Source organism: Petaurus breviceps, unplaced genomic scaffold (assembly GCF_028583685.1).
Source record: "Petaurus breviceps papuanus isolate PSGF00001 unplaced genomic scaffold, PetGlider_PUasm1.0 129, whole genome shotgun sequence".
NCBI lineage: Eukaryota > Metazoa > Chordata > Mammalia > Diprotodontia > Petauridae > Petaurus > Petaurus breviceps.
In genome coordinates, this window is record NW_027185665.1 from 5,098,454 (window position 1) to 5,123,036 (window position 24,583).

General features: G+C 37.1%; 1 protein-coding gene across 7 annotated transcripts in view; it reads right to left on the bottom strand.

The window, feature by feature from the left end:
* LOC138173169 (E3 ubiquitin-protein ligase NEDD4-like) overlaps nucleotides 1–24,583 on the bottom strand; it is a 507,966-nt gene that overhangs the window by 46,364 nt on the left and 437,019 nt on the right. For all 7 annotated transcript variants that reach the window (XM_069103074.1, XM_069103087.1, XM_069103095.1 and 4 more), the window contains 6 exons: nucleotides 18,995–19,072; nucleotides 17,730–17,784; nucleotides 7,408–7,466; nucleotides 5,020–5,085; nucleotides 1,922–2,151; nucleotides 497–618 (listed from right to left, as the gene is read on the bottom strand). In XM_069103074.1, coding sequence (XP_068959175.1) covers nucleotides 497–618; nucleotides 1,922–2,151; nucleotides 5,020–5,085; nucleotides 7,408–7,466; nucleotides 17,730–17,784; nucleotides 18,995–19,072 — 610 coding nt within the window. The remainder of the gene's footprint in view (nucleotides 1–496; nucleotides 619–1,921; nucleotides 2,152–5,019; nucleotides 5,086–7,407; nucleotides 7,467–17,729; nucleotides 17,785–18,994; nucleotides 19,073–24,583) is intronic.

The following is a 24,583-nucleotide window of genomic DNA, read 5'->3' on the forward strand; positions in this document are numbered from 1 at the left end:
AAATCTAATATCAAAATAACTAGGTTTTTGGGGAAAGAGGCTCCATTGTAGGACAAGGAGCTTTGTTGCTTTATGTAACATTCAGTTAAGGATACCCGATCAGCCAAGACAATTCCAAAGGACTCATGATGAAAAATGAAAGAGAGCGGATGGAGTCTGAATGCATATAAAAGCAGACTATTTTTCAGTTCCTTTTTTTGTTGTTGTTGTTTTTTTTGACTCGTATCTTCTTTCACAACATGACTAATATGGAAATATGTTTTGCATGACTGCACATGTATAATCTGTATGAAATTGGTTACTGTCTCAGGGAGGCGGGAGGGAAGGGAAGGAAGGAAAAAACTGGAAAGGCAATATTTTTTAAAATAAACATTAAAAATTGTTTTTACGTGTAAATGGGGAAAAAATAAAATATGATTTAAAAAGGAAGATCCCTGATCAGAAAAATTAGGGGAACAAACAAGTGTTCATTGTTTTAGCATTTTTACTAACTTACCATCCAGGAGCTTCCCATGAAACACTGCCAGGCCTGCTACTCGCCCAATAAAAGTGAAATAGGACAGATGATCTTCATTACAAAGGCCTGAATTGGGATTGATCTGAAGTGTGTAGTTGTCCCTTGGAAGAAAGAAAAGAAAACTATGCAATAACTTTTAAATAAAAAAAGTCAGAAGGGTCAACTGATAGCACTTTTTTTCTTTTCTGTTTAATTTCAGTCTACCTGCATGTGTTCTGTCAATTAACAGAAAATGCATCTGTTTGTTAATTCCTTACTTCCGAGACATGCCCATATGCTCGTTGACTCAGAAAGATGAGGTGAATTCTAGGTTGATGACACACAGTTTACACACCTGAAGCTGGGATTTTCTAAAAATCACAGGGATAGAGGTTGTCAAGACTAAAAAAGATGTCTTTGAAATAAATGACATACTTACTTCAGCTCAATATTTCAGGGAGGTACCCAGTGACTTTATGGGAACACACATAAATTGTTCTTCTTGATACTTGTACACAAAATACAACAAAACATTCTCTCCTGGGAGGAGATATCATTCCATTTTCTTTGTCTTTGCATTTTAAGCCCCTGGTTCATTGTCTGGCACACAGCAGATGCCTAATAAAGGCTTTTTGCTTGACTAACTGGTTCATTCATTTAAAACTGGGAGGAGCCATTAAAGCTATCTGGTCCTATTTCCTCATCTTAAATACAGCTAAGGGTCTCTAATCCAATTGGGATGCCTATAAAGGCAAAACTACTCTGGCAAACTCCTCATACCACTGGAAAGAAAGGAAGACTCATGAATCTTATGCCTAAATAAAGGATATGAATGTAGGTCAGGGAGGAAAGAGGTAAGTTCCTAGGGCAAAAATGATTCTAACATGGACCTCAAAGCAGTATTAATCTTTTTATTAGCTAAGCCGACTCACACACACTCATGCCTGACTTTTTAAAGTGACCATTGCTTGACTGCTTAGAATGACAAGTGGGGATTCTGAAATCTTTAGTTATGAAAGAATTATTTTTCTTCTGGCCACTTGTATTCTGAAGCATGGTTCCCCAAAGACCTCATAATTTGACTTTAGTGGTTATTCTTGCTCATAAAAATGCTTTATCCTTTTTAGAAGCATGACACTGACAAAATCTCTTGAATTAATATTAGCAATGATAATTGCTTCTCTCTGTGTGAATGCCATAATTACCAGAAACTTTTTTTTCAATTTCAATTATATTAGTGCAACAGACAAGAAAAGAATCAGTCACTTTTAGGCTTTCATTGAACAAATTAAAACACCGAGTGGATTAAGAATAATTTCTAGACTCTAGACTCATGTGTCAGGGGCCTATGCCAGTAGAATGAATGTGGTGAGCCATTTACTCTCTGCATTAGGACAAAATTCCGGATATACTGAATATACTTACGTGGCAGAATATTCAAAGAGACCATAATAAGGATTAAACATCTCCTTAGACAACAAGAAGAACCATTCTCTGGCCACACCTCCATAGTCAAGGCCTTTTTCGGATTCAAATTCAATCCACAGCCTGGCTTTGAGCACATCGGGTCTCTTCACAGACATGATCCTCCTGTAGGATTCTTCAAATATATTATTTCTGTGAAGCTTCATTTCAAACCTATTTGGAATATCAGCCTATGTGAAAGAAGATATAAAACACCTAGCATCAGAAAAAATGACAGCAATGAGGAGATGGTGGAAGAGTCTCTGATTAAACAGGCAGTGATTGCACGGTTCCCATTCAAATTCTCTCTTTTGGGGATTTTCCTCTACACAGAAGGTAAGCTTCTCTATATCAAGATATGAAACATTTAGCATCCATTAACAACTGTTCAGACTGAATCACTAGCATATGCTGCCTATTGAGAAAGGATGAATGAAGGAAAAAAAGTATCCCATTTTTTATCTTTACCAGGCATTTTCTACCACCTAGAACCCCAAGAACAGTCAACTCTAGTTGCCTATAACAAGAGGAGAATGTTAGTAAAATCTGAATGATCCACCTAGCTGAGTCAAGAATCATGGCACTGTTTCTAAAAAACTTGCTGGGTATCATTTGTACAAAAAATCATAACAGCTCTTTTTGTAGTGGCCAAGAATGAGAAACTGAGAGAATGACTTCATTTGAGAAAGAGTAGAAAAAGTTATGGTATATAAGTGTAATAAAACAAATATTAAATTAAATTAATTAATATAATAATAAATTAAATATAAAAATAAATACAATTAATTAGATTGTTTTAAAAATTATGGCATATAAGTATAATAATAATGATACTATTATGTCATAATAAATGATGAAAAGGACATGGGAGGTCTAGTGGGAACTGATGCCAACAAAGTAAAGTGAGCAGAACCAGGAGAATAACATGTACAATAAAACAACATTGCAAAAGACAACCTCTGAAAGACTTAGGAATTCTAATCTAATTCAATGATAAACCATGAATCTGGATCATGATTCATCTTACTGGGCTCCTGAGATAAACTTAGAATGCAGAATGAGACATCATTTTTTTTTAATATGGTTAATATAGGATTTTTACTTTTATTTATTTATTTTTTTGCTTGGCTATGAGCATATCACAAGGATTCTGTTTGACGTGTGTGGTAGAGGGGGAGGTTGAGAAGATAAATTTATTAAAAATGATTAAATCAAAAGCATATACACATCTGCCTAAATGAAAACATTTCTTATACAGAAAAAACAATGGGGAAAGTAAGGAAAAAAACTTAGGTCTGAATAATCATGGTCCCATGATTTTAAGTCAATTTTTGAACTATGGAGAATACCTGAACTTTGGGGAAGGATGTCTATTGTTGACAGATAATTCATTGTAAACCTACTCATCATGAAGTAAAGGGGATTGCCTGTAAAGGCAGTTGTCCCCTGGGAACATGAAATGTATTTAGACTTCTAAATGAAAAAGAAAGCCCTGACAGCAAGAGCTCATGGGGAAACAACCCTTCTCCTAAGGGTTTATATGGCTTGTCAAGAAAGTCAACACCAGACAGTGTGCAGCAAGTGAAATAATGACAGAGAATGTAGGTGATATATACAGAATAATGATGCACACAGAAGGCAATATTTTCTTTTAAACAACTGTGTTTTGGAGGACAGGCAAAATATCGTTATCAATATCTGTTTATTCTAGAGAAGAGAGAGCAGGAGAGAGAAGAGGCAGAAAAAGACATTTAGGATGAATGAAAATTGTGCTATAATTTTCACATTCCTGGACAATCCTTGCTTAACCGTGGCAATCTAGAATTGAGGACATGAAGTAAAAAGGGTACAGTCAGTCAGGCCTATGCTGGTGATACTTCAAAACTGAATTCACAAAGTAGAGCAAGGCAGAAGAGACAAGGCTAGAGAATTATACAGGAAAGAGGAAAAGAAAATCCTAATAAAATTCAATTCAAGACACATATTAACAAAAGGAGCTAAGGATTCTTAAAGGCAGAGATGAGAAGGGAGTGCCTTTTGGGCACAGGGTATATGGCCTGTGAGAATGCACAGAGAGAAAAGATGGAAAGCCAAGCCCAGAGAATGGTGAGTGGTAAGGTAATCAGAATGCAGAATTATAAAGCTGGAAAAAGCAGGGTGGAAACTAACTACAGAGATCCTAAAATGCCAGGTTAAGGAGTCTGCACTTTACCCTGGAGGCTAAGTGTAGCCTCTGATGACTTTTGAGCAGGGTAGTAACATGTACGGACATGAGACTAAGGAAAATTATTTGGCCAGCTGTAGAGAAGATGAAATAAAGAGGGACTAACTACACACAGGGAAGGAGACAACAGAGAGGGAGAAAATGAAGATGATAGACAATGCCTGTAAAACCAGTAACAAGTCCAACTCTTCTCTTGCTAGTATTTTAATAGAAACTCTACATTTAGTCCAACCACTGACATGGAATCCAAGTAATGGGTCACACAGAAGAGTTAGACAAAGAGCAGAGGTTTACAACACGTAGTTTTTCTTGCCCTTGGCCCAAGTTCTAATTATCCTAGTGATTTTTTTTCTTTTTCTTGGTTTTTGGAGAAAACATTTACCACCTGTTTTTATATTTCACAATAAACAGGCACATTGTATTGCTTATCAAAATCACTAATTTTTTTCAAATCTCAGTCAGTCCACAAGGATTTCTTTTTTTTTTTCACAAGGATTTCTTAAGCACCTACTACGTGCTAGTCATCATAAGCAAAGGGGATACAAAGGCAAAATCATGGTCTTTACCCTAAGGGAGCTCACAGATCAATGAAATAAAAATTTCGATTGAAGTCATACTCACACCCTTATTTATCACTAACTATGAAAAAGAAAATATGGAAGTTGAAGAACCAAGTATATCAAAGTATAGTTTTTTCAAATGTGTAATATATTTAGTTTGGGTAATAATTTAAAAAAAAAGTCATAATCACATTGCTCTTACTAAATGAGGCTGTGGTAACTTCCAAAAGACAAATGACAAATACAGGGTTATACAAAAAGATAGGATTACTCACTGGTTTCTTTAACTTCTTCCTAAAGTAGTCATATTTCTGCTTAAACTCTCTGGAATAAGGAACAGCCTGAAAAAGAGATATTTATAAATAGAGATCATGAAAATAATACACTTGAAAATTTTTACATTTATTGAGCCAACATTCTGAACACTTTATGAATCATAAGGCTTAAAGTTCTCTCTATATTTGTATATAACTTCCTATAGTCTATTTATTTAAATAGACTTTGAAAAATCTATTCATGTGTATATATATTCTAAGGGAAATTTTTTACAGCTGTGCGTGTGCGTGTGTGTGTGAGACAGAGAGGGAGAGAGGAGAGAAAGAGAGGAGAGAGGAAAGAAGCAAAAGGTACTGAGTTAATCTCCTTACCTCACCTGGAGATAAATCATTTGGATGAGACAAAGCTCCTGTCATCCAGGAGCTTCCAGTCTTATCTAGAACATGCATTGATAATATGATAAGAACCTGATAGGTTTATTAATAAAGTGCAGATCAAACTGCTATTGAAAGATGAAAGGTAATATGACAAATATGGAAAAATGTAAATTGCTTGCCATCTCAGGGAAGCAGCAGGGGAGGGAGAGAGGAGGGAAAGAATTTGTAACTTAAAACATTTTTAATACAAATGTTAAAAATTGTTTTTGCATGTAAGTGTTAAAACACGTTATTTAAAAAAGGAACATTTTAGGGGCAGCCAGGTGGCGCACTGAGTAAGAGCGTCGGGAGACCCGGGATCAGTTCCGGCCTCAGATACTTGGCACCCACACAAAATAACTGGTCCTGTAACCTTTAGCAAGTTACTTAAGCCCAATTGCTTAAAAAAAAAAAAACAGGAACATTTTATCTCATAATATGGCTCAGGTCACACACACACACACACACACACACACACACACACACACACATACACACTCTAGCTGTCTACATGTTTGACTGAAAAAAGTCATTTGTAAACCTGGTAGGTGCTGACTAGATGTGGGTGGAAACTCGGAGGTTGAGCTATTTCTGTTCTTTCTTCTTGTGGGGAGTGATGCAAGGGAAGTTCAAAAATCATTATCCTCCTCCACTCATTATTTTTTCCCTCTCGGGTAGTTTTTCAGATGGCAGAACAAGAACATGCTTTCACCTTCCCCTAGAAGGAGACTTGCCCTACTGATCTCCTGAAGTGCCTGATAGTTACAGCCTCTGGAGAAGAATGTATAAAGTACATTATCTTTCTTGGCCTGAATAGCTTAATGGGCCAATCATTTGTTCTCTTTCCATACAAATTCTTAAAAAAAAATACCACCTAGGGAAATAAAAATGTACTTAATGATTATAATCTATTTTACTCTGACCATTAGGTAGGGCAAGTGTCAATCTTTCTCTTGCCCACCAAAACTCAGCCACAGAAATGGTAATAACCTGATGATTCAGAGAAAGATGGCCTAGACTCAAGGCTTGGTTTTGCCATTTCTGAGCTTTGTGACACGAGGCAAATCGCTTTTTTGAGTCTCAGTAACCAAATCTATATGCCCTGTCTATCTCAGGCTTATAGTAAAGTTCAAATTATATGGCCCAGGTGAGAACAATTTGGAACAACGATTTGCTATGTGAATTTTAAGTTATTACATATAATGGTGAAATCCTATTGAAGAAATCACCTGCCTCAATAAGAAACACCCTTCACCCCCCCTTTGCTTGAATAAAATATACATGCCTAAATTATTTATTTATATTTTTGTAAAATGAATATCCTGAATTGTCTGTCTAAAGTCTTAGGGAAAAGGGATCATATCTAGCTGACTTTGATGAAAGTCAGTGTGGTCAAAGTAGAAAGAATGCTGGCATTAGGAGACCTGAGTCATAGCCATGGTCATGACACTCATTTGTTGTGGGCCTTTGGGTTTCTTACCTCATTGTCTACCTACTTCGGGGGTATTAATGGTCTAGAGAAATGTTGAAGCCTGTGAAAAACATCAACTAATCTTCATCCACTCCAAAGTGGTCCATTGTAAGCACTGTCTATTATAGCCTCAGTGCAAAGTTGACCCCCTTGCCTTATGTTTTAATTCTATTATATTAATTCTATCTAACCACTCCTAGTTTTAGTTCTATAATAACCAAATGATGTATGGATGAAATTTACATAAAGCTTTAAGACTGCAAGAACCTTGGGAAAAAATAGAAAGTGTCACACTCATGTATATTATTACTCAGACTCCTGTGGAGAAGCCCTGCAAAAACAGTGCTTCATATGATTGAACTGGAGGAAAATCTGGTGAATGGAAAGAGGAATGTTAACTATCCTGTCATGCTAGGGACATTAAGTTAAGTCACCATATACAAAAAAGGCATATTTAGGAAGAAACAAAGGAAAAAAGATATATCATGAAAAATACTCACTGGACCAGTGATAGCAGGGTTCTGCAATCTTGGGTCTTCCCACTGAGTAATTTTACTATCTGAAAATTAACCCAATAATGAGAGCATTAGTTAGAACGTATCCTAACCTATGAAGAAAATGCTTTCAGAAAGAAGTTTCACTAAGGTTCTTCAATCATCTGCTTCTCTCTATTCATGCCCTTTTCCTCAGGTCTCAGAAGTATCTAAGGGTGGGGCAGTATTAGGGAATAATCGTATACTCCATCCATCCATCCTGCTCACCAACAGGCTGTTTAATAGAAAACAATCAAAAATGCAAAACTAAGTAAAGTAAACCATCTAATTTACACTTGGGTAAGCATCTGTCAATACTTTAATTATAAACCCCTGTTCCCTTAGGGATTTATAACTTGATTGCGATTTTTCACTCAATTGCAAAAAGGCATTAGTCCCCTTTCCCTCTCACAAAGGTTAAGAAACACACACATAGCATTTACCCATTTGCGAACAATTTTTTTTTCGCATATATAGTAAAAAAAATTTTCAGTTAAGAGCCTTACGTTTAACAATTGAACAATTCATAGTATGCATCATTTACACACATACACACACACACAAAATCAAAGCAGATCAGACAGTGCTAAAAGGAGAATTAAATTAATACTGCACAAAAAATTTTTCCTATTAATTTTCTCCTAAAAGATGCAATCTCAATAGGCTCATTTTCTTTCTATCATGGTATAAGTGGTAATACAGTGGCGTTGTAGATTGGCAGTTGTGTGGAACTAGCAGGGTCTGATCTACACATCTTTATAGAGAAGGGAGGAAAAAATCTTTAAGATGTTCTTGAGGTTCCATGAAATCCATGCAAGTCAAAAAGGCTGGTAAAAATTCCAGCAAGAGGCAGCTGAAACAATGTTGGGCTTGGAGTCAGGAAGGCAAATATCAAAATCTAGCCTGTGACACTTAAAAGCTGTGTGTTCTTGGATCCCTCACCTAAACTCTATATATCTTGAGAAATATACTAAGACTTACATATTAAATCACAGGACGTGTTGTGAATTTTTTGTATTTGTGTACACACACACACATATGTATCATATGTATATATTAGCATTTTGTATCTGAGAACTGTATTGGTAGGTTTTTATTTACACATTCCATTAATCACCAAGTATTTATTAATTTTTAAAATTAATTAATAATAAAAATTAAGCATTAATTTTGTGCCAGTCGCTGGCATGATTTAGAATCACTATATACTTAGCTTCTTGGGCTATCAAGGAATATTTCATTGAATGGCCTTTTCTCAGTTGGCACCCTTTCTCACTTTTCCACAGCATAGAAAATGTTAATCATTATATTTGTACCTCATTTTTTTTTACCTTTGTTTTTATCTCCAGAATTTAGCACAGTACCTAGCACATAGTGAATATTTATTAAATGCTCTCATTCCGTGTATCCTCTCTTCTCTGGGTTTGCATGACACTCTTTATTCTTGCCACACCTATTATGTGACATTCCTTCTCAGTCCCCTTTACTGGTTAATCATCAATACTATGACCCTCGAATTCGGACATAACCTCAAACCTGTGTCTTGAGCATTTTTCCCTCTACACTTTCTTGATCTTCTTCTGCAGATATAATGCTTCTATGCAGATGACTGCCAGAGGCCGAGTTTAGTGTCACCAACTGCCTATCAGACATTTTGAAATGGATGTCACATGAAGTCATCTCAAACTAAACAGAACTCATACTATTTATACCCTTCCCTTCCACAAAACATCCACATTCTCAACCTTGGCGGCAGTCTCCAGTTTTCATTCTCTTACCCCATGTATCCAATCAGCTGCCACACTGCTGTTCCTACCTCCACAACACTGCCTTTCTTCTTACCCGTGGCCACCACCCTGATCCACGTGCTCCTCAACTCTTGTCTAAACTGTTCCAACAACCTCTGCATTGTTCTCCCAGCTTTCAAAATCTCCTCTCTCCAAATACATCCTCAATATAGCTACCAAAATGATCTTCCTAAATAGTAGAACTGACAATGTTACTGACCCTATTCAATAAATTCCAATGGTTTCCTCTCACCAGTGGGATCAACTAATCTGTTTGGAATTCAAGAGCTCTTCACAATCTGACCCCCCGACTTACCTTTTCAGTCTTATTATATATGATTCCCCTTCACATATATTAAAATCCAGCCAGAATGACTACATTGAAGTTTCTCATATACAATACTTAAGCTCCTGTCCACATGCCTTTATATTGGCTATTCTCCATGCCCTATCTTCATGCATATCCTCCCCAAATCTACCTCTCAGAATCCCTAGTTTCCATCAGAAACTTAAATTCCAGCTTCTATATTAGGCCTCTCATGATTTTCCCTACCTATTAGTGCATTCCTCCTGAAAAAATGGCCTTGTATCTCTTTTGTATACAGATATAAACATATATGTAACCATGTATGTGTGTGTATGTTTTATGTGTTTCTGTGTGTGTTTATTACCCTTGGCAGAATGTAAGGTTCTTTACTAGAGGAACTGTTTTACTCTCATCTCTTTATCCACAATGATGGGTACAAAGTAGGTGATTAATAAATGCTTATTGCTTGATAGATAGGTAGGCTGAACTGGGAAAAGGTAGATTTCATTGATATTATTACCTGAGTATCCTGTAGGCAGATCGAAAGTATTATTTGGTAAATAAGGATCTCAATGTGTATTAGAATAAATATGTATTTTACAAAAGGTCCATTGGTTTTTAATTAATGGGTATTTTAAAGGTAAAAAAAAAACTTTGATGAAATCTCTGATTATTCTGGATTGTTTTGATTTGCCTTCACAGGCAATGACATTTCTGCAATGCTATGGCATTCCCTGAAGGGAATCTCTTTTCTGTTTTATGGAATAAGAGGCCTTGACAATGGCAGCCAACATAAGAAGTAAGAGAACACAAAACTAAAAAGACAAAAAGAATATATATATACACACATATATACATATATATATATATACACACATATATACATATATATATATGAAAGGAAAGTGTTGTCCATTTGGACTGCATAGTTAACTTGATTGGCACAAATGGAATGATACTTTTGATAAAGAAATTTTTAAGAAAAATTTAGGCTTTTAGAGCAAGTTTTTTATGAGGCTACAATAACATTCATTTTATTTTAAAATATTTTTAATTAGACTGATTAAATTTTAATTAAAGTACTTTAATTAAAATATTTTGCTAGTTCCTAATTATTTGAAACTAATTCCCCAGTTTTAATATTAATCTAGAACTTTTACTTCTCAACTTGTTTCTGATACCTGGATTGTTAGAACTGTTCATTAATTCCATCAATAAAAGAAAGAAAAAGTAGAGAAATACGAGGGGGCTTGGGTGGAGTCAAGATGGTGGAGTAGAAGCAGGACCTCTGAGTGGCTCTGGCTTCCACCTTTCCCAATCAATGTAAAAAGGGGACTCTGAATAAACTTTGGAGCTGCAGAAACTGCAAAATGACACAGAGAAGCTAACCATCCCCTGAGGACATCCTGGCAGGCTGGAAGGAATCGGCCAGCAGCAGCGTTCTGGGAGCCAGGCCCACGGTGAGCCAGAGGATTTAGCCCCAGGGTAGGTGCTGCTGGAGGGACTCCAAATCAGCAGCAGCTGTGGCCATTTCCAGAATTATCAACACATAGATGCCAAGGACAAAGTGAGTGGTCAGTGCAGTCTGGACTTTGAGACCCAGTAAGTGGGAGTGCCTCGGCTTTTGCCCCCGGGGTGAGAAGACATTGAGCCACTTGGCACAGCCAGCCAGCACCATGTGGCAGCTTCAGCTCCTGGTCTTCAGACCATAGGGAGACCAAGCAACCAGTCTGAGGGGTATTTGCTCTTGCTTTAACCTTCTTGGATCTAGATTGCAGTCTAGGGTGGAGGTCCTGGAGTATGTGCCCAGCTTGCCAGAGCATGTGAAGGCCTCAGAGAGGGCACCCATCTAATACCTCCAGCAGTTGAGAAAACCCCAGTATTTGGGACGAAAGCTCCCCTGTCTGGTGGCAGAGTCCTACTGTGGCAAAAAGCCCAGGGGTCAAGTAACTGAGGGGTGACATGACCAGGCAAAGGAAACAAAGCAAACAGAAGATTCCAACATTAGGCTCCTATTTTGGGGACAAAAAGGAGTAAAGCATGGAACAGGAGGAAGATAGTGAAGTCAGAACTCCTACATCAAAAGCTTCAAAGGAAAATAGGAGCTGGTTAGAGGCCACAGAGGACCTTAAGAAGCAGATAAGAGAAGTGAAGGAAAAATTGGGAAGAGAAATGAGAACAATGCAAGAAAATTATGAAATGAGAGTCAACAGCCTGACTGAGGAAAATAACACCTTAAAAAATAGACTAGCTCAATTGGCAAAAGAGGCTCAAAAAGGCAATGAGGAAAAGAATGCCTTAAAAAGCCGAATTTGCCAGATGGAAAAAGAAAAAGAACTGAGGAGAATCAGTGAGCTTCAGAATTAGATTGGAGCAAATGGAAGCTAATGACTTTATGAGAAATCAAGATGCTGTTAAATAGATCCAAACAAATGAAAGAATAGAAGGCAATGTGAAATATCTCATGGGAAAAACCACTGACCTGGAAAATAGTTTCAGGAGAGATAATTTAAAAATTATTGGACTACCTGAAAGCCATGATAAACTAAGAACCTAGAATTCATCCTCCAGGAAGTTCTCAAAGAAAACTGCCCTGATGTTTTAGAACCAGAGGGTAAAATAGAGATTGAAAGAATTCACCAATCAACCCCCGAAAAAGATCCCAAAATGAAAACTCTTAGGAATATCATAGCCAGCTTCTGGAATTCCCAGATTAAGGAGAGAATATTACAAACAGCTAGGAAGAAACAATTTGAATATTGTGGAAACACAATCAGGATAACTCAGGATCTGGCAGCTTCTACACTGAGGGATCAAAGGGCTTGGAATATGATATTCCAGAGGTCAAAGGAGCTGGGATTAAAACCAAGAATCATCTACCCAGCAAAACTGAGTATCATGTTTCAGGGGAAAATATGGTCATTCAGTGGAATAGAGGACTTTCCAGCATTCTTGATGAATAAAACAGAGTTGAGTGGAAAATTTGACATTCAGATACAAGAAGCAAGAGAAGCATGAGAAGGTAAACAGGGAAAAGAAACAATAAGGAACTTATCAAAGTTGAACTACTAACATTCCTACATGGAAAAACAATAATTGTAACTGATGAAACTTTTCTCAGTATGAAAATAGTTGAAGGGAATAGAAATATATATGTCTATATATGAGGGTATATGGGCATATGAATACATATGTGAATGTGTGTATATACGTTTACAGGTATACATAGATAGAGGGCACAGGACCAATTTAATAGGAAGGGATGATACTTAAAAGGTGAAATTAAGAGGTGAGAGAGGAATATAATGAGAGGAGATGGGGAGAGACAGAATGGGGTTAAACTATCTCATATAGAAGAGGCAAGGGAAAATGGTTACAATGGAGGGGAAGAATAGGTAGGCAAAAGGCAATGGGTCAACCTTATTCTCATTGAATTTGTCTTGGGTAAGGAATGAAATACACACTAAATAGGGTATCTCACCTTACAGGAGAGTAGGGGGGAAGGGGATGAGAGAGGGGATGATGGAAGGGAGGGCAGGCTGAGGGGGAGGGAAGTTAGAAGCACCCACTTTTGAAAAGGGATCGGATCAAAGTAGAGAATAGAACATGTGGGAGGTAGGATATGAGGGAGGGAAATACAGTCTTTTACAATATATCTACTATGTTATTTGTTTGCATTAGCTACACATATACAACCTCTATTGAACTGCTTATCTTCCCAGTAAGGGTGGGTGACAAGGAAGGAAGGGAATGAATCTGGAATGCAAAGTTTTAAAATCAAATGTTTAAGTGTATATATACTATTATTAATACTATTTTACATGTAATTGGGAAATAAGATATACAGGCACTGGGGCATAGAGATCCACCATGCCCTACTGGAAAAGTCGAAAGGGGTATGGGAGAAGATATGGGAGAGAGCATATTGGAGGAGGGGATATCCCGTGGGACTGCTATTTTGGGACAGTGGGTAGGGGGAAAATGGGGAGAAAAATTTGTAACTCAAAATCTGGTGGAAATGAAAGATGTAAATCAGAAGTTAATAAAGCATTTGAAAAATGGGAAAAAAAATATGAGGGGGCTTATCTTCCTATTTGTCAACCAGACTTGTAAGAGATTTGGTAGAAGGTTCTAAGAGAGGATTAATTACATTGTAAAACAGTGGAAAGATCAGTAAATTTAAAGTCAAGAAGACCTGAGTATGAATTCTGGGGAATGTGAATCCTGACTCCGCCAGTATTTCAGGTATCTTTCTGCCCTCAAATATGTGAATTATTATTTTTAGGTAAATACTCAATTGCTACACACAAGTCATCTTTGAGAAGAAAATATGCCACAAGTAATAGAATCCTTATGAGTTAAATCTTATGAAATGTATATACAATGGATAGTCATAAATGGGCAGTGTAAATTGTGCTTTTCATTCCAAGTTTTTAAGTCATATTTTTCAGGAAAACTAGAAGATAAGTAGACATTAAATAGGAGTAAACTGGCATACAAATTACTGCTTCCTAACCAACATGAAAATGCATCTTGTGGTTAGGTGAGGGTGGTACTGCACAGAACAAAGTACTTTAGACTTGCTCCTTGCCCTCTTGGGGCCTCAAATCTCTCTGAAAACATTCCTGAAAAATGGAAGGTTAAGGTAAACAATGCAAATAAATTCATGCATTTGCTACTTAAAGGGGCAAATGACTACTTTTAGCAAGCAGGCACATGGCATCATAGTACAGCACAGGACCACAGACAATTACCAACTCCTGTATGTACAATAAAACTGTTAATTTATATTAATTTGCATAAAGCCAGTCTAAATTGGATAGATTAAATTGTGGAATTTTAAAAAAAGTGTACTGTAGCTTAGTACTATATTATTTACTGTACTTTTGTTACTTTCATGTACAGTGCCTAGCCGAGTACATTGTACATAGTAGATACCCTAAGGAATGTTTAATAAAAGCAGTATATTATAGTGACTAAAAAGAGGCTAAAAAAGTGCTGCCAAGTAGAGTCCTTATATGGATAAGTCTGAATGATTTAAAGAACGATAAATTTATAAATGAGATGTTATTAAAACACTCAAGGTATTCTGATTTTTTTTTTTTTTGCTTTTAAGAGGGAGGAAGGCTGGGCATTTGGGGTTAAGTGACTTGCCCAAGGTCACACGGCTAGTAAGTCTGAGGCTGGATTTGAACTCAGATCCTCCTGACTCCAGGGCTGGTGCTCTATTCACTGCACCACCTAGCTGCCCCCCGAACTTTTTAAAAAGTAGTTTTAAACATTAACTCTTCTAATTTATTTACATGTTCATTGATTTTGCAAAATTTCTTTGTATAGGTAGAAAATTTCGGTGTCACCTTCATCTGAACACAAACTGCATTATTAGCAGAATCCAAATGAATGACCACTAGGAAGACTGTAAGTTGTAGAACAACTGTATTGATAGAGGTACTTTCTTCACTGAGAGTTCCTTTCCAGCTTGAATTTTTATTTTCTTTCGGTAGGCAAATTAGGCTATCTTTTGCTTCATTTCTTTTTTTTGCCTTTTGGAGGGCATTTGGGGTTAAGTAACTTGCCCAAGGTTACATGGCTAGTTTGTGTGTGTGTGTGTGTGTGTGTGTGTGTGTTAAGTGTCTGAGTCCAGATCTGAACTCAGGTCCTCCTGACTCCGGGGCCGGCGCTTTACTCAGTGCACCACCTAACTGCCCCGATTCATTTCTTACCTAGCCTTAAATCACTGAATGAGTGATGCCTCAGATAGTGAGCCTTGGGAAAGACTTTGGCTTTAAAAGGCCAAGGCTTCCACTGCATCTGGAGTCATATCTAGTCATCCTGACCTATGTCTTGCCACTAGACTCAGGTGATCTTGGAGAGAGTGAGGTTGATGACTTTGCACAGTCCTGCCTCACTTAAATACAATTCAGTTTCAAGTCAAGACATCACTTTCCTGATGTCATTGGTTCTCTCTGAGAAAGAAGAACAAAACAATAACAAAGCAAAACAATGTTACAAAATCTGTAGGCGTGGTTACAATAGTACTTCAGTATCCTCACAGGAACAGAGAGTCTTGATGAGGTTTCTGGGGCTATTTACTTGAAATTCGACATGGAAACTTTTTGTTGGTACCAGAATATTATTCCCAAAGAGAAAGGTCAAGAAATAGATTGATTAACTCATTTTAAAATGACTTCTGATGATTGAGTGTAAGAAGGGAAAAAAAGGAGTGATTTCTGTAATGTGTCTTCTAAAATAAAAAGAAAAAAACATATAATGATCTCCACTTCTTAAAAATTTGGCTAGTGGTGTTGAAAGTGATTAAAGGACAAATGGGTCTATGCTTGGATTGGTCACATAAGCACTTTTTTGGTATTAGATTGAGAATATGTAGAATTTCTTTAGCTGACAGTTTAGCATAAAGGTGCCAAACTGGTGCCACTTGAATTTCTATTGGTATCTCCACATCAATATAGGGAGACAGCAATCTTGTCGCAGTTAGGAAGATCTGTGTTTAAGTTCTTCCTTGCACATTTACTATGACTCAGGTCTAGTATTTAACCTAGTTAGCTTCAGCTTTCTCTTCCACGAGGGGGATCATAACAATAGCATCACCTTTAAGGATTGCTGTGAGGATATAAGTCTATACATATAAAGCAAATTACAAATATTAAAGTCATATATAGACCTATATATCTATGCATCTATACATTATATATGATTATTTTTATATTGTTGTGTTCCATTTTAAGAACTTTCTTCAAAATATTTGGAATTATTATGAACTTTTTACTGAACACAAGCATCATAATGCATATCAGAGGTAAACTCTTAGAGGGGAACTTTTTTATTTTTAGTGGAAACTAGTATTATAACCAAGAGAAAGTCTCCCTTGTTTTTTATTTATATATTTTCTGAGGAAGTCAGTCATGCTAGCAAAGATGAGCTTATATTAAATTTTGTCAGCCATAAGATCATAAATGGATAGCTTTTTAGAAGGATATGGGGATGTGTGTGGAGTGAATATTCGTTTTTTAAATCAAGCATTTATAATTTCATTGTAGCAGTTTTAGCTTCATTGTGTAATTCTGGAAAATGAGAAAAACCAACATTTTAACCTACATTCAAATAAAAAACATAAAAACTCCAGATATTCAGTTTGAATCAAAAAGTAAAAAATTAAAAGCTACAATTTAATTAAAGGGTAGCCACTTTAGTTTTCAGGATTATCAAATTCTTGGTCTCTGTTGGTTTAATTCAGATATTAAATAAAGGCACTTCTGGCACATCCAGAGACGTGGCAAAATACCATCTCAACTGGGAAAAGAAAAAAAGGGGAGCTTCCTATTTACATAAAAAACCCTGTATTTGATTTTACACTAAAATTATATTTGACATCCTTTTTTTTCCAGGTTGGAACATGTATGGAAACCAAAAAATTATCTATTTGCCAGAAGGCTTCAAATTTTGTATTTAATCCAATTTCTCCTTTGTCAATTGTTTTCTCCTCAGAGGCAATAATGAATTTGTGAAGATTATTTCATAAAAAGGGACTCCTCACACCAAAAAAGCCTTGGGCTAAAAGCACTTTTTTCTTAGTTTAATTTTAAATTCGAATGAACAACCAGAGTGACCTAAGATGCATAACAAAAGTCTGCATAAAACATTATTTACACTAGGACTTCAATAAGAGAACGAGGTATAGCTTAACAGTGGGTGCAAGAAAAAACATGCTACAAATAGAAAATAAGTTCAGAAATGGTAATATGTCACAAGAGTGTTTAAAGCAGTGATTTCATTTAAACTCAACTATGTTTCTTTTCTGTCACTGCTTATGTAGAGACAGCGGCAAAATAATTTCTAATCTTATTTTCTATTAGTATGGTGTATTTTAATTTATTAAATGCATATAAGCCATAGGGTCATCAACAACAACAAAATTCAAATAAATCAATAAATGATAAAATTGTTAATGCATCACAAAATCCAAGTGGGAACAAAGCTGATGAGCCAATTAACCACACACTTTTGGGGAATATACGATACCGTAGGAGGGCACTAAGTCTCTGGTATCATTTTCTCCACATATCAACACCTGGCTTCCTAAATGAAGAGTAAAGTTATAAAGCTTTTGCTTATAATATTTAACTTAGCTCCCTTTTGTCTACAATCGAAAAATTTTATCAGTAGAGATTACTTACTATGATCTATATAAAAAGTTCGGCCATCCAGGTGTATCCTTTCTTCCCAACCAGGCTAGTACAAAAGAAAAGAGAAAATAAATATTAGTTGGCAGCCCCCCCGCCCCCAATCCCGAACCTCCTAAAATAACAAAACAAAAGAAAAAAAACAAACCACAAACGCATCTCTCTACCAGCACCCATTCTCAGTTCCCACAAATTCTTATTATCTTCATCTGGTAAAGTGATATTTTGTGTAAGAATCAAGGACATACAAAGGATTCAATTAGATAATGGGCATTTCTAAAAGAAAATACCATCTGCTCACCAGGCTTAATGCAATGGACCTAGGGTCACACAAAGTTGGAGAAATAGGAATCTATGCTTGTCCTTTAAGAAGAAGACTACTGGAAAAGGGAATTAATCCAATATTACAGAAAAGCTGAGTTTGATGTTACCTGTCTAATCAACTCTAACACTTAGAGAGTTCCCGAATAGGCCCTGGAACTTTTCTGGTCTCACGCTTGGTCAATGAGATAAGAGTTCTAGCTCCCATAAGAGGTTTTTAAATGTTCATTTAGCTTGGGAAACAACATAGCAGCATCTATTGGTTATAAGAACAGTTTTCAGAAACATTTGTCTCTCAGCAAGGGGTGGCTTTCTTCAGTTGTGAGGAGATGGAGGGGGACATGTTGAAGGTGTCATTCCAAATCTAATTTAGAGTAGGACACAGTGCAACTCCCACTCAGGTTCTAAAAGTGAACAAAATAATAAGCTAAATCTATAAACATATACCAAAGGTTAAAAAATTCTTTAAATATCTGCAGGCTAATTTGCATAATTATATAATTCAAGAAACCTTCCTTAATTACTTCTTATGTGTACCCTTCCCCCAACTGCTTTCCATAGGTTTGTTCCAATGATTTTAATCAAGGCTTTAGATGGAAGGAAGCCGTTGCTAGAGGAACAAAGCAAAAGAAGCCGTCAGCTGCAAGGGAGACTCTTTTTGTACAACCTGCTTACAAAGACCTTGGGAAGCCCACCTTTCACAAGTGGCTGGCTAATTCTGGAATGTCTTTTCAGCTACACTGGGGTAACAGGTGCTATAATTCTAATCATGTCACATGACTTCTATAGACAGATCACAGCTAAACACTGAATTCTGTTAAGAATGGAAACCAAAAAATAAATAGCACTGGAAAGGAGTAGGGTGGGGGAAGAGTGGGAGTGCGTGTGTTTAAAAGAACATGAAATGGGTACTGAGAATTAGTAAAACCAATACTCACAGGAAGAGGACCCAGATCATTAGGATTCAAAGAAGCCTTTGATCGTAAATGTACTGGAAATTTCAGTCGTGGATCTTCCTGGAATGAGAATGTGAAAGAACGTAAAACAGGGCCAAGAACTAGTTGTACGTGATCACTGGCTGTCTTTACTTGGGGATATGAAGTCCAGGCTAATGAAGGTATATTCTGTATCAGTGCTGTATCATCTCTTTACAGGAAATGGGAGAATCTCTCCTCCTTGCCTTTGGGTCCCTGTTCCACACACAAAATACTCCCATCTTCTATCTCCATCTTCCATTGTACAAGGCTGGAATGTACTTTGTTTGCATTTCTGCCTCAGTATCCTTGACTTTCTTCAAAACTCAGCTGAAGGGTCACAGAAAACCTTTCTTGACTTCACCCTGCCCACTCCTTGGGCTATGTATTCTTTCCTCAAACTATCTCCTATTCATTTTGTATACATTTATCTATGTGCATCTGTCTCTCCTATCAGAATGTAAGTTCTTTGAGTGCAGGTATGGTTTTGCTTTTGTCTTTGGATTTTATGTATATATCACAGTGCCTGATTTCTAGCAGTCCTTAAAAACTGGGCACCACTTATTTGATTGATTTACTTACAATGCACAAGGTAGCATTAGTATATAGATCAATAGTCTATTCCTACCTAGTCTAGGTGAACAGGCAGACGAGGAGGAATAAACATAATCACAGAATTTAGGAATGACTGGATCCTGATGTTTTATTCAGTAGAACCCACAACTGAACAGGAATCTCCTCGACAATAGCTCAGATTAAGTTATTTGGTTTCTTCTTTAAAAATTCTCATCAAGGGAAACCCCTTTGCCATCTAAGGCTTGTTGCTGTTGTTTGGTTATCTGACTCTGTGACCTTATTTGGGTTTTCTTGGCAAAGTCATTGAAGTGGTTTTCCATTTCCTTCTCCAGCTAATTTTACATATGAGGAAACTGAGGCAAAGAGGATCAAGTGACTTGCCCAGGGTCACACTGCTAGTAAGTGTCTGGGGCCAGATTAGAATCCTGGAAGATACTGGTACTCTTATTCACTGTGACACGTACTTGCCTTTAAAGGCCAGCTTTCAGTATTTATAGATCATTCGTCTAGGAGGGACCTCAGAGGCCATCTACTCCAGCCTTGTCATTTTTCGGATGAGGGAACTGAGGCCTAGAGAGAGTTAAGTCACTTGCCCAAGGTCACATCTTTAATGAAGTACCAGAGGTGAGATTTGAACCCCCAAATTCTGACTCTACAGCCAATGTTCTTTTCACTACACTACAATGAAGTGCCATCATATGAGAAAAGTATCAAATTTCTTCTTGGTTCCAAGGGGCAGAACTAGGAAGAATGGGTGGAAATTGCAATGAGTAACAACATATGGGGAAATTTCCTAATTAAAACTGTCCAAAAATACATTGTGCTGCCTTGTGAAGTAATTGGTTCTTCCTCATTAAAGATCTTTCAGCAGATAACCACTTGCTGGGGATATTATAGAGGGAATTTCTGGCCAGGTACATGTTGGGCAAAATGTCCTGGAACTTTCCTTCCTACTTCAGAGTCTGGTATAACAGGGAATTCTCTTATTTGAAGGAGCACTTCTATGGACTTCATTTCTCTCCCAACTAGGAAGCCAAGACAAAATGTGCAAAGGGTCAAAGTAGCTCCCCATTGCTTCTAGGATCAAATATGGCTCCCCAGTTTAGTTTTTAAAGCTCTTCAAAAAAATCTTGTCTTCACCTCTTTTTTCAGACTTTCTCTACATCACTCCCTCTCCCACCCTCTTCAGTCTTGCCAAACTGGCCTATGATCTGTTCCTCACACACAACACAATGACCTCCATCTCCATATCCCTCCACTGGCCATTCTCTCTGACTGGAATGTACTCACTCCTTACTTCTGCCTTACAGAATTCCCTTCTTTCGAAAAAGCATCACCCTCTATGGGAAGCTCTTCCCTCCAATTTCTAATGCCCTTCCACTCTATCTTGTATTTTATTCACTTCATATTTATTCTGTATTTGCATGAGAACACATACACACATCTATATATGTGTACACATGTACATGTACACACACACACAGAGGTACATATACATAAATACTTGCTTCCCTGTTGGAAACTCCCCGTGATTGGGGATTGTCTCATTCCTTGTACTTGTATCCCCAGCACCTAGCACCTGGCACAAAAGAGGTTCTTATAAATGCTTGCTCTTGATTGAGCCATCCAAGTCATAATGGCTTCAAGATCTATTGGCTGATGATTCCAAAATCATCATGGAGACGTGGCCCAAAATCTCCCTCAGCAAGGGTTGTAGCTTCTGCTTCCCCAGTAGCCACAGTTACTGAAGACTCTCCCCAAAAGAAAATTCTTAACAACAAATTATCTGGACTGGTCAAACGTTTCAATATCAGAAAGAGATAGGTGGTTTTTTTTTTTAATCAATGGAAATGATTTTAAAGAACATACATTATCATCTCTCTTCTTTTTATAATTTTTTTCAATGCTAGCAAACTTTATTCATCAACAGCATGCAAGCATTAGTTTACATCAACTACTTATTCTTTTTTTTTCATTTTTAAAATAAAAAAAATGTTTAGTTCCAAATTTTACCCTGTCTTCTACTCCCTTTCCCACCCACTGAGAGGCAACAAATAAAATACTCATCACACATATAAAGTCAGCATAGCCATCTCTCTTTGCTGTACCTGAAGGAGCACTGGGCTCTTTCATCTGACCTCTCTCTATCTCTTAGGATGTGAACTACTTAACAATAGGGTTTCTCTGAGTTTTGTACTTGTATCCTCAGCACTTGCCACCATGCTTGTAACCTGCTTCCTATGCTTAATAAATAACTTTGATTCATTCTTCCCATTCTAAAATGTTATAAAGAACTGTGTTTTTATTTATTTATACATTACTGTTCCCTAAAAAAATTCCAATGCTAGCTTCCAAAAGTCTGGGTTCCTAGATTATTTCAAGAACAGTTTCCTCATTGTTGCATTACTTTTTAAAAATAATACTTAAAAAAAAATTTTCCAAACCCCTAAAAATAAAAAAAAAAAAAAAAAGAATACTAAATAGAAGATTGACCAAGTTTTGGAGATTAAATTTTCATTTCTGCTACTTTTAGAAGATGGACTCAAAATATCTTAAATTTTTTAGGAGTCTGAAAAGACTAAAACTAAGAAAAAAACCTCAGAAAATGAGCAAAGCTTTCAAATAATAGGAGATTATGGGGTGTCTAGGTGGCACAGTGAATAGAGCACTGGCCCTGGACACTTAACACTTACTAGCCACGTAACCTTGGGCAAGTCACTTAGCCCCAATTGCCCTGCCTTCCCCCCTCCACAAAAAGCAAAAACCAACCCAAACAAAAACTAAACCAACAAATCATAGGAGATTAGGTTTGAGCCCCTATTCTTAACACTGAAAATTCTATATCTCTATCCTTTTCTAATCATAATTTATATCTTTAATACCAGCCTGCAAGCTATTCAGGACCCCCATGTCTCTCCGCTGCTCTTTGGAGATCCACAGTTTTGATTCATTAGTGTTAGAATTCATATCCACTTGGGATCTGTTGAAAAAGATCACTGTTCAAAGATGTTTGGGGTGGTTGGTTTTATAGAACAGCTTGGGATAATTTAAAACATTGTGAAATTTGCCAAAGGAAATTCAGGCCACTTTGTTACTCCTAGACAGTTCTGGGCCCAGATACATAATGTCATGTGTTTGTATATATGTAATAGATATGTGTGTAGATGTATATAACACATACATCTAGACAGAGATATACATATACACAGACATTTATACAATGTACATGTTCATTATATATCAAACATTTGTATATATAGACAAATGGACATATATATATAGCCATGTATATATGAATACACATTTGTACATGTATACATTGATCTACATACATGTATTTATCACACATTTGCACATATAGCCAGCTGGAGAGTCAGACAGATAGACAGACTCAATGGCTTCTACATTCCAATTGCCTTTCACACCTGGACAAGAGGTACTCTTTATATTACATGGTTATTACTATTAGGCCAGACTCTTTAGAATGGTTATAAATTCAATAAGCAAACATTTATTGAGTAGCTATAACATGTAAGGGGAGATATAATATGAGATAGTTGATAGGGAGATAGCCTTAATGTCAGAAAAATCTAGAATTAAATCACTGACTATGGCCAGGGGCAGTCACCCCACTCTCTCAAGTGCCCAGTAGAAGGCTATAAATTCCAGGATAGCAGAGAGATTTTCCATATTGAGAGCTGGTCCCACTAAAAGAGTCAGCAATCTCGACTACAAAATAAAGGTGGGCATGACATTGTGCTATGTCCTTGGGATAGATAGAAAACAAACCGACACCTTACAAAAAGGAGATAATCTGTTGAGGCAGAACAGAGCAACAGCATGCAGACACAGGAGATGATTTCATAAGAAAGAGAACACTAACAAAGAGGTGTGTGCCCTGGAAGAGGACTGTGAGTGCAATCTTAAAGGATGCTTGACATCCTTGATGAAGCTCCACAGAGAAGCATCTCTAGACTCCAGGGGGTGATGCAATCACTGCAGTGTTTTCTATAAAGAGGATGTGGAGGGCTGTCCCTCTAAAAGCAATCCCTTTTTCAATTGGGTCTTATACTGGACATCCACCAAGACAGTGGAAAACACTTCTGACAATGATCCATCTTTCTGTTCTAAGTCTCTAGTTGTCCTGATCTATATCTGACCACCGAACCCAGATGGTTCTGCAGGAGAAAGTGAGGCTGGTGATTTTGTACAGCCCTGCCTCACTTAAATCAAATTCACTTACAAATCATGGTATCATCTTCCTGATGTCATGGTCCTCTTCAGGAACAAAGGACAAACCACAACCACATGAAAATGCATTCTCCTATAGAAAAGCACTAATAAAAGTCTGCTTGCTCCTTTTTTTTTTTGTCAAGAATATGTGTGTCTCAGTGTGTTCAAGTCATTCTCATAAAGATTTTGTAGGAGAAAATAGGTTTAGGTATCAATAGTTGGTGATATATTTTCTTTTTTTTTTTTAAAAGCAATCGGGGTTAAGCAACTTGCTCAAGGTTACATGGCCAGTTATTTCTGGGTGGGTGCTAAGTATCTGACCCCGGATTTGATCCCCAGGTCATCCAGACACTGGAGCCGGTGTTCTTACTTGCTGAGCCACCTGGCCACCCCTAAGCAACTGGGGTTAAGTGACTTGCTCAAGGTTACACGGCCAGGTGTTTCTGGGAGGGTGCTAAGTGTCTGAGCCCGGACTAGATCCCCAGGCCATCCCGACACTGGAGCCAGTGCTCTTACTGTGCTACCTGGGCGCCCTGATATATTCTTTCAATCACTTCTTGGAGAGGATGATAACTTCCAGAAGTTTTCCTAATTGTTCAACATCTTCTCTTCATGCAAATATCCTTAGAATGAATCTCTATGCTTTTAAAATTAATTCACTAATAGCATGAATGTTTTGTGCCTGCTTAGCCTGGCCTAGCTCTTCTTCCCATCTGTTTCCTTCTCTACTGTAATTTCCATTTC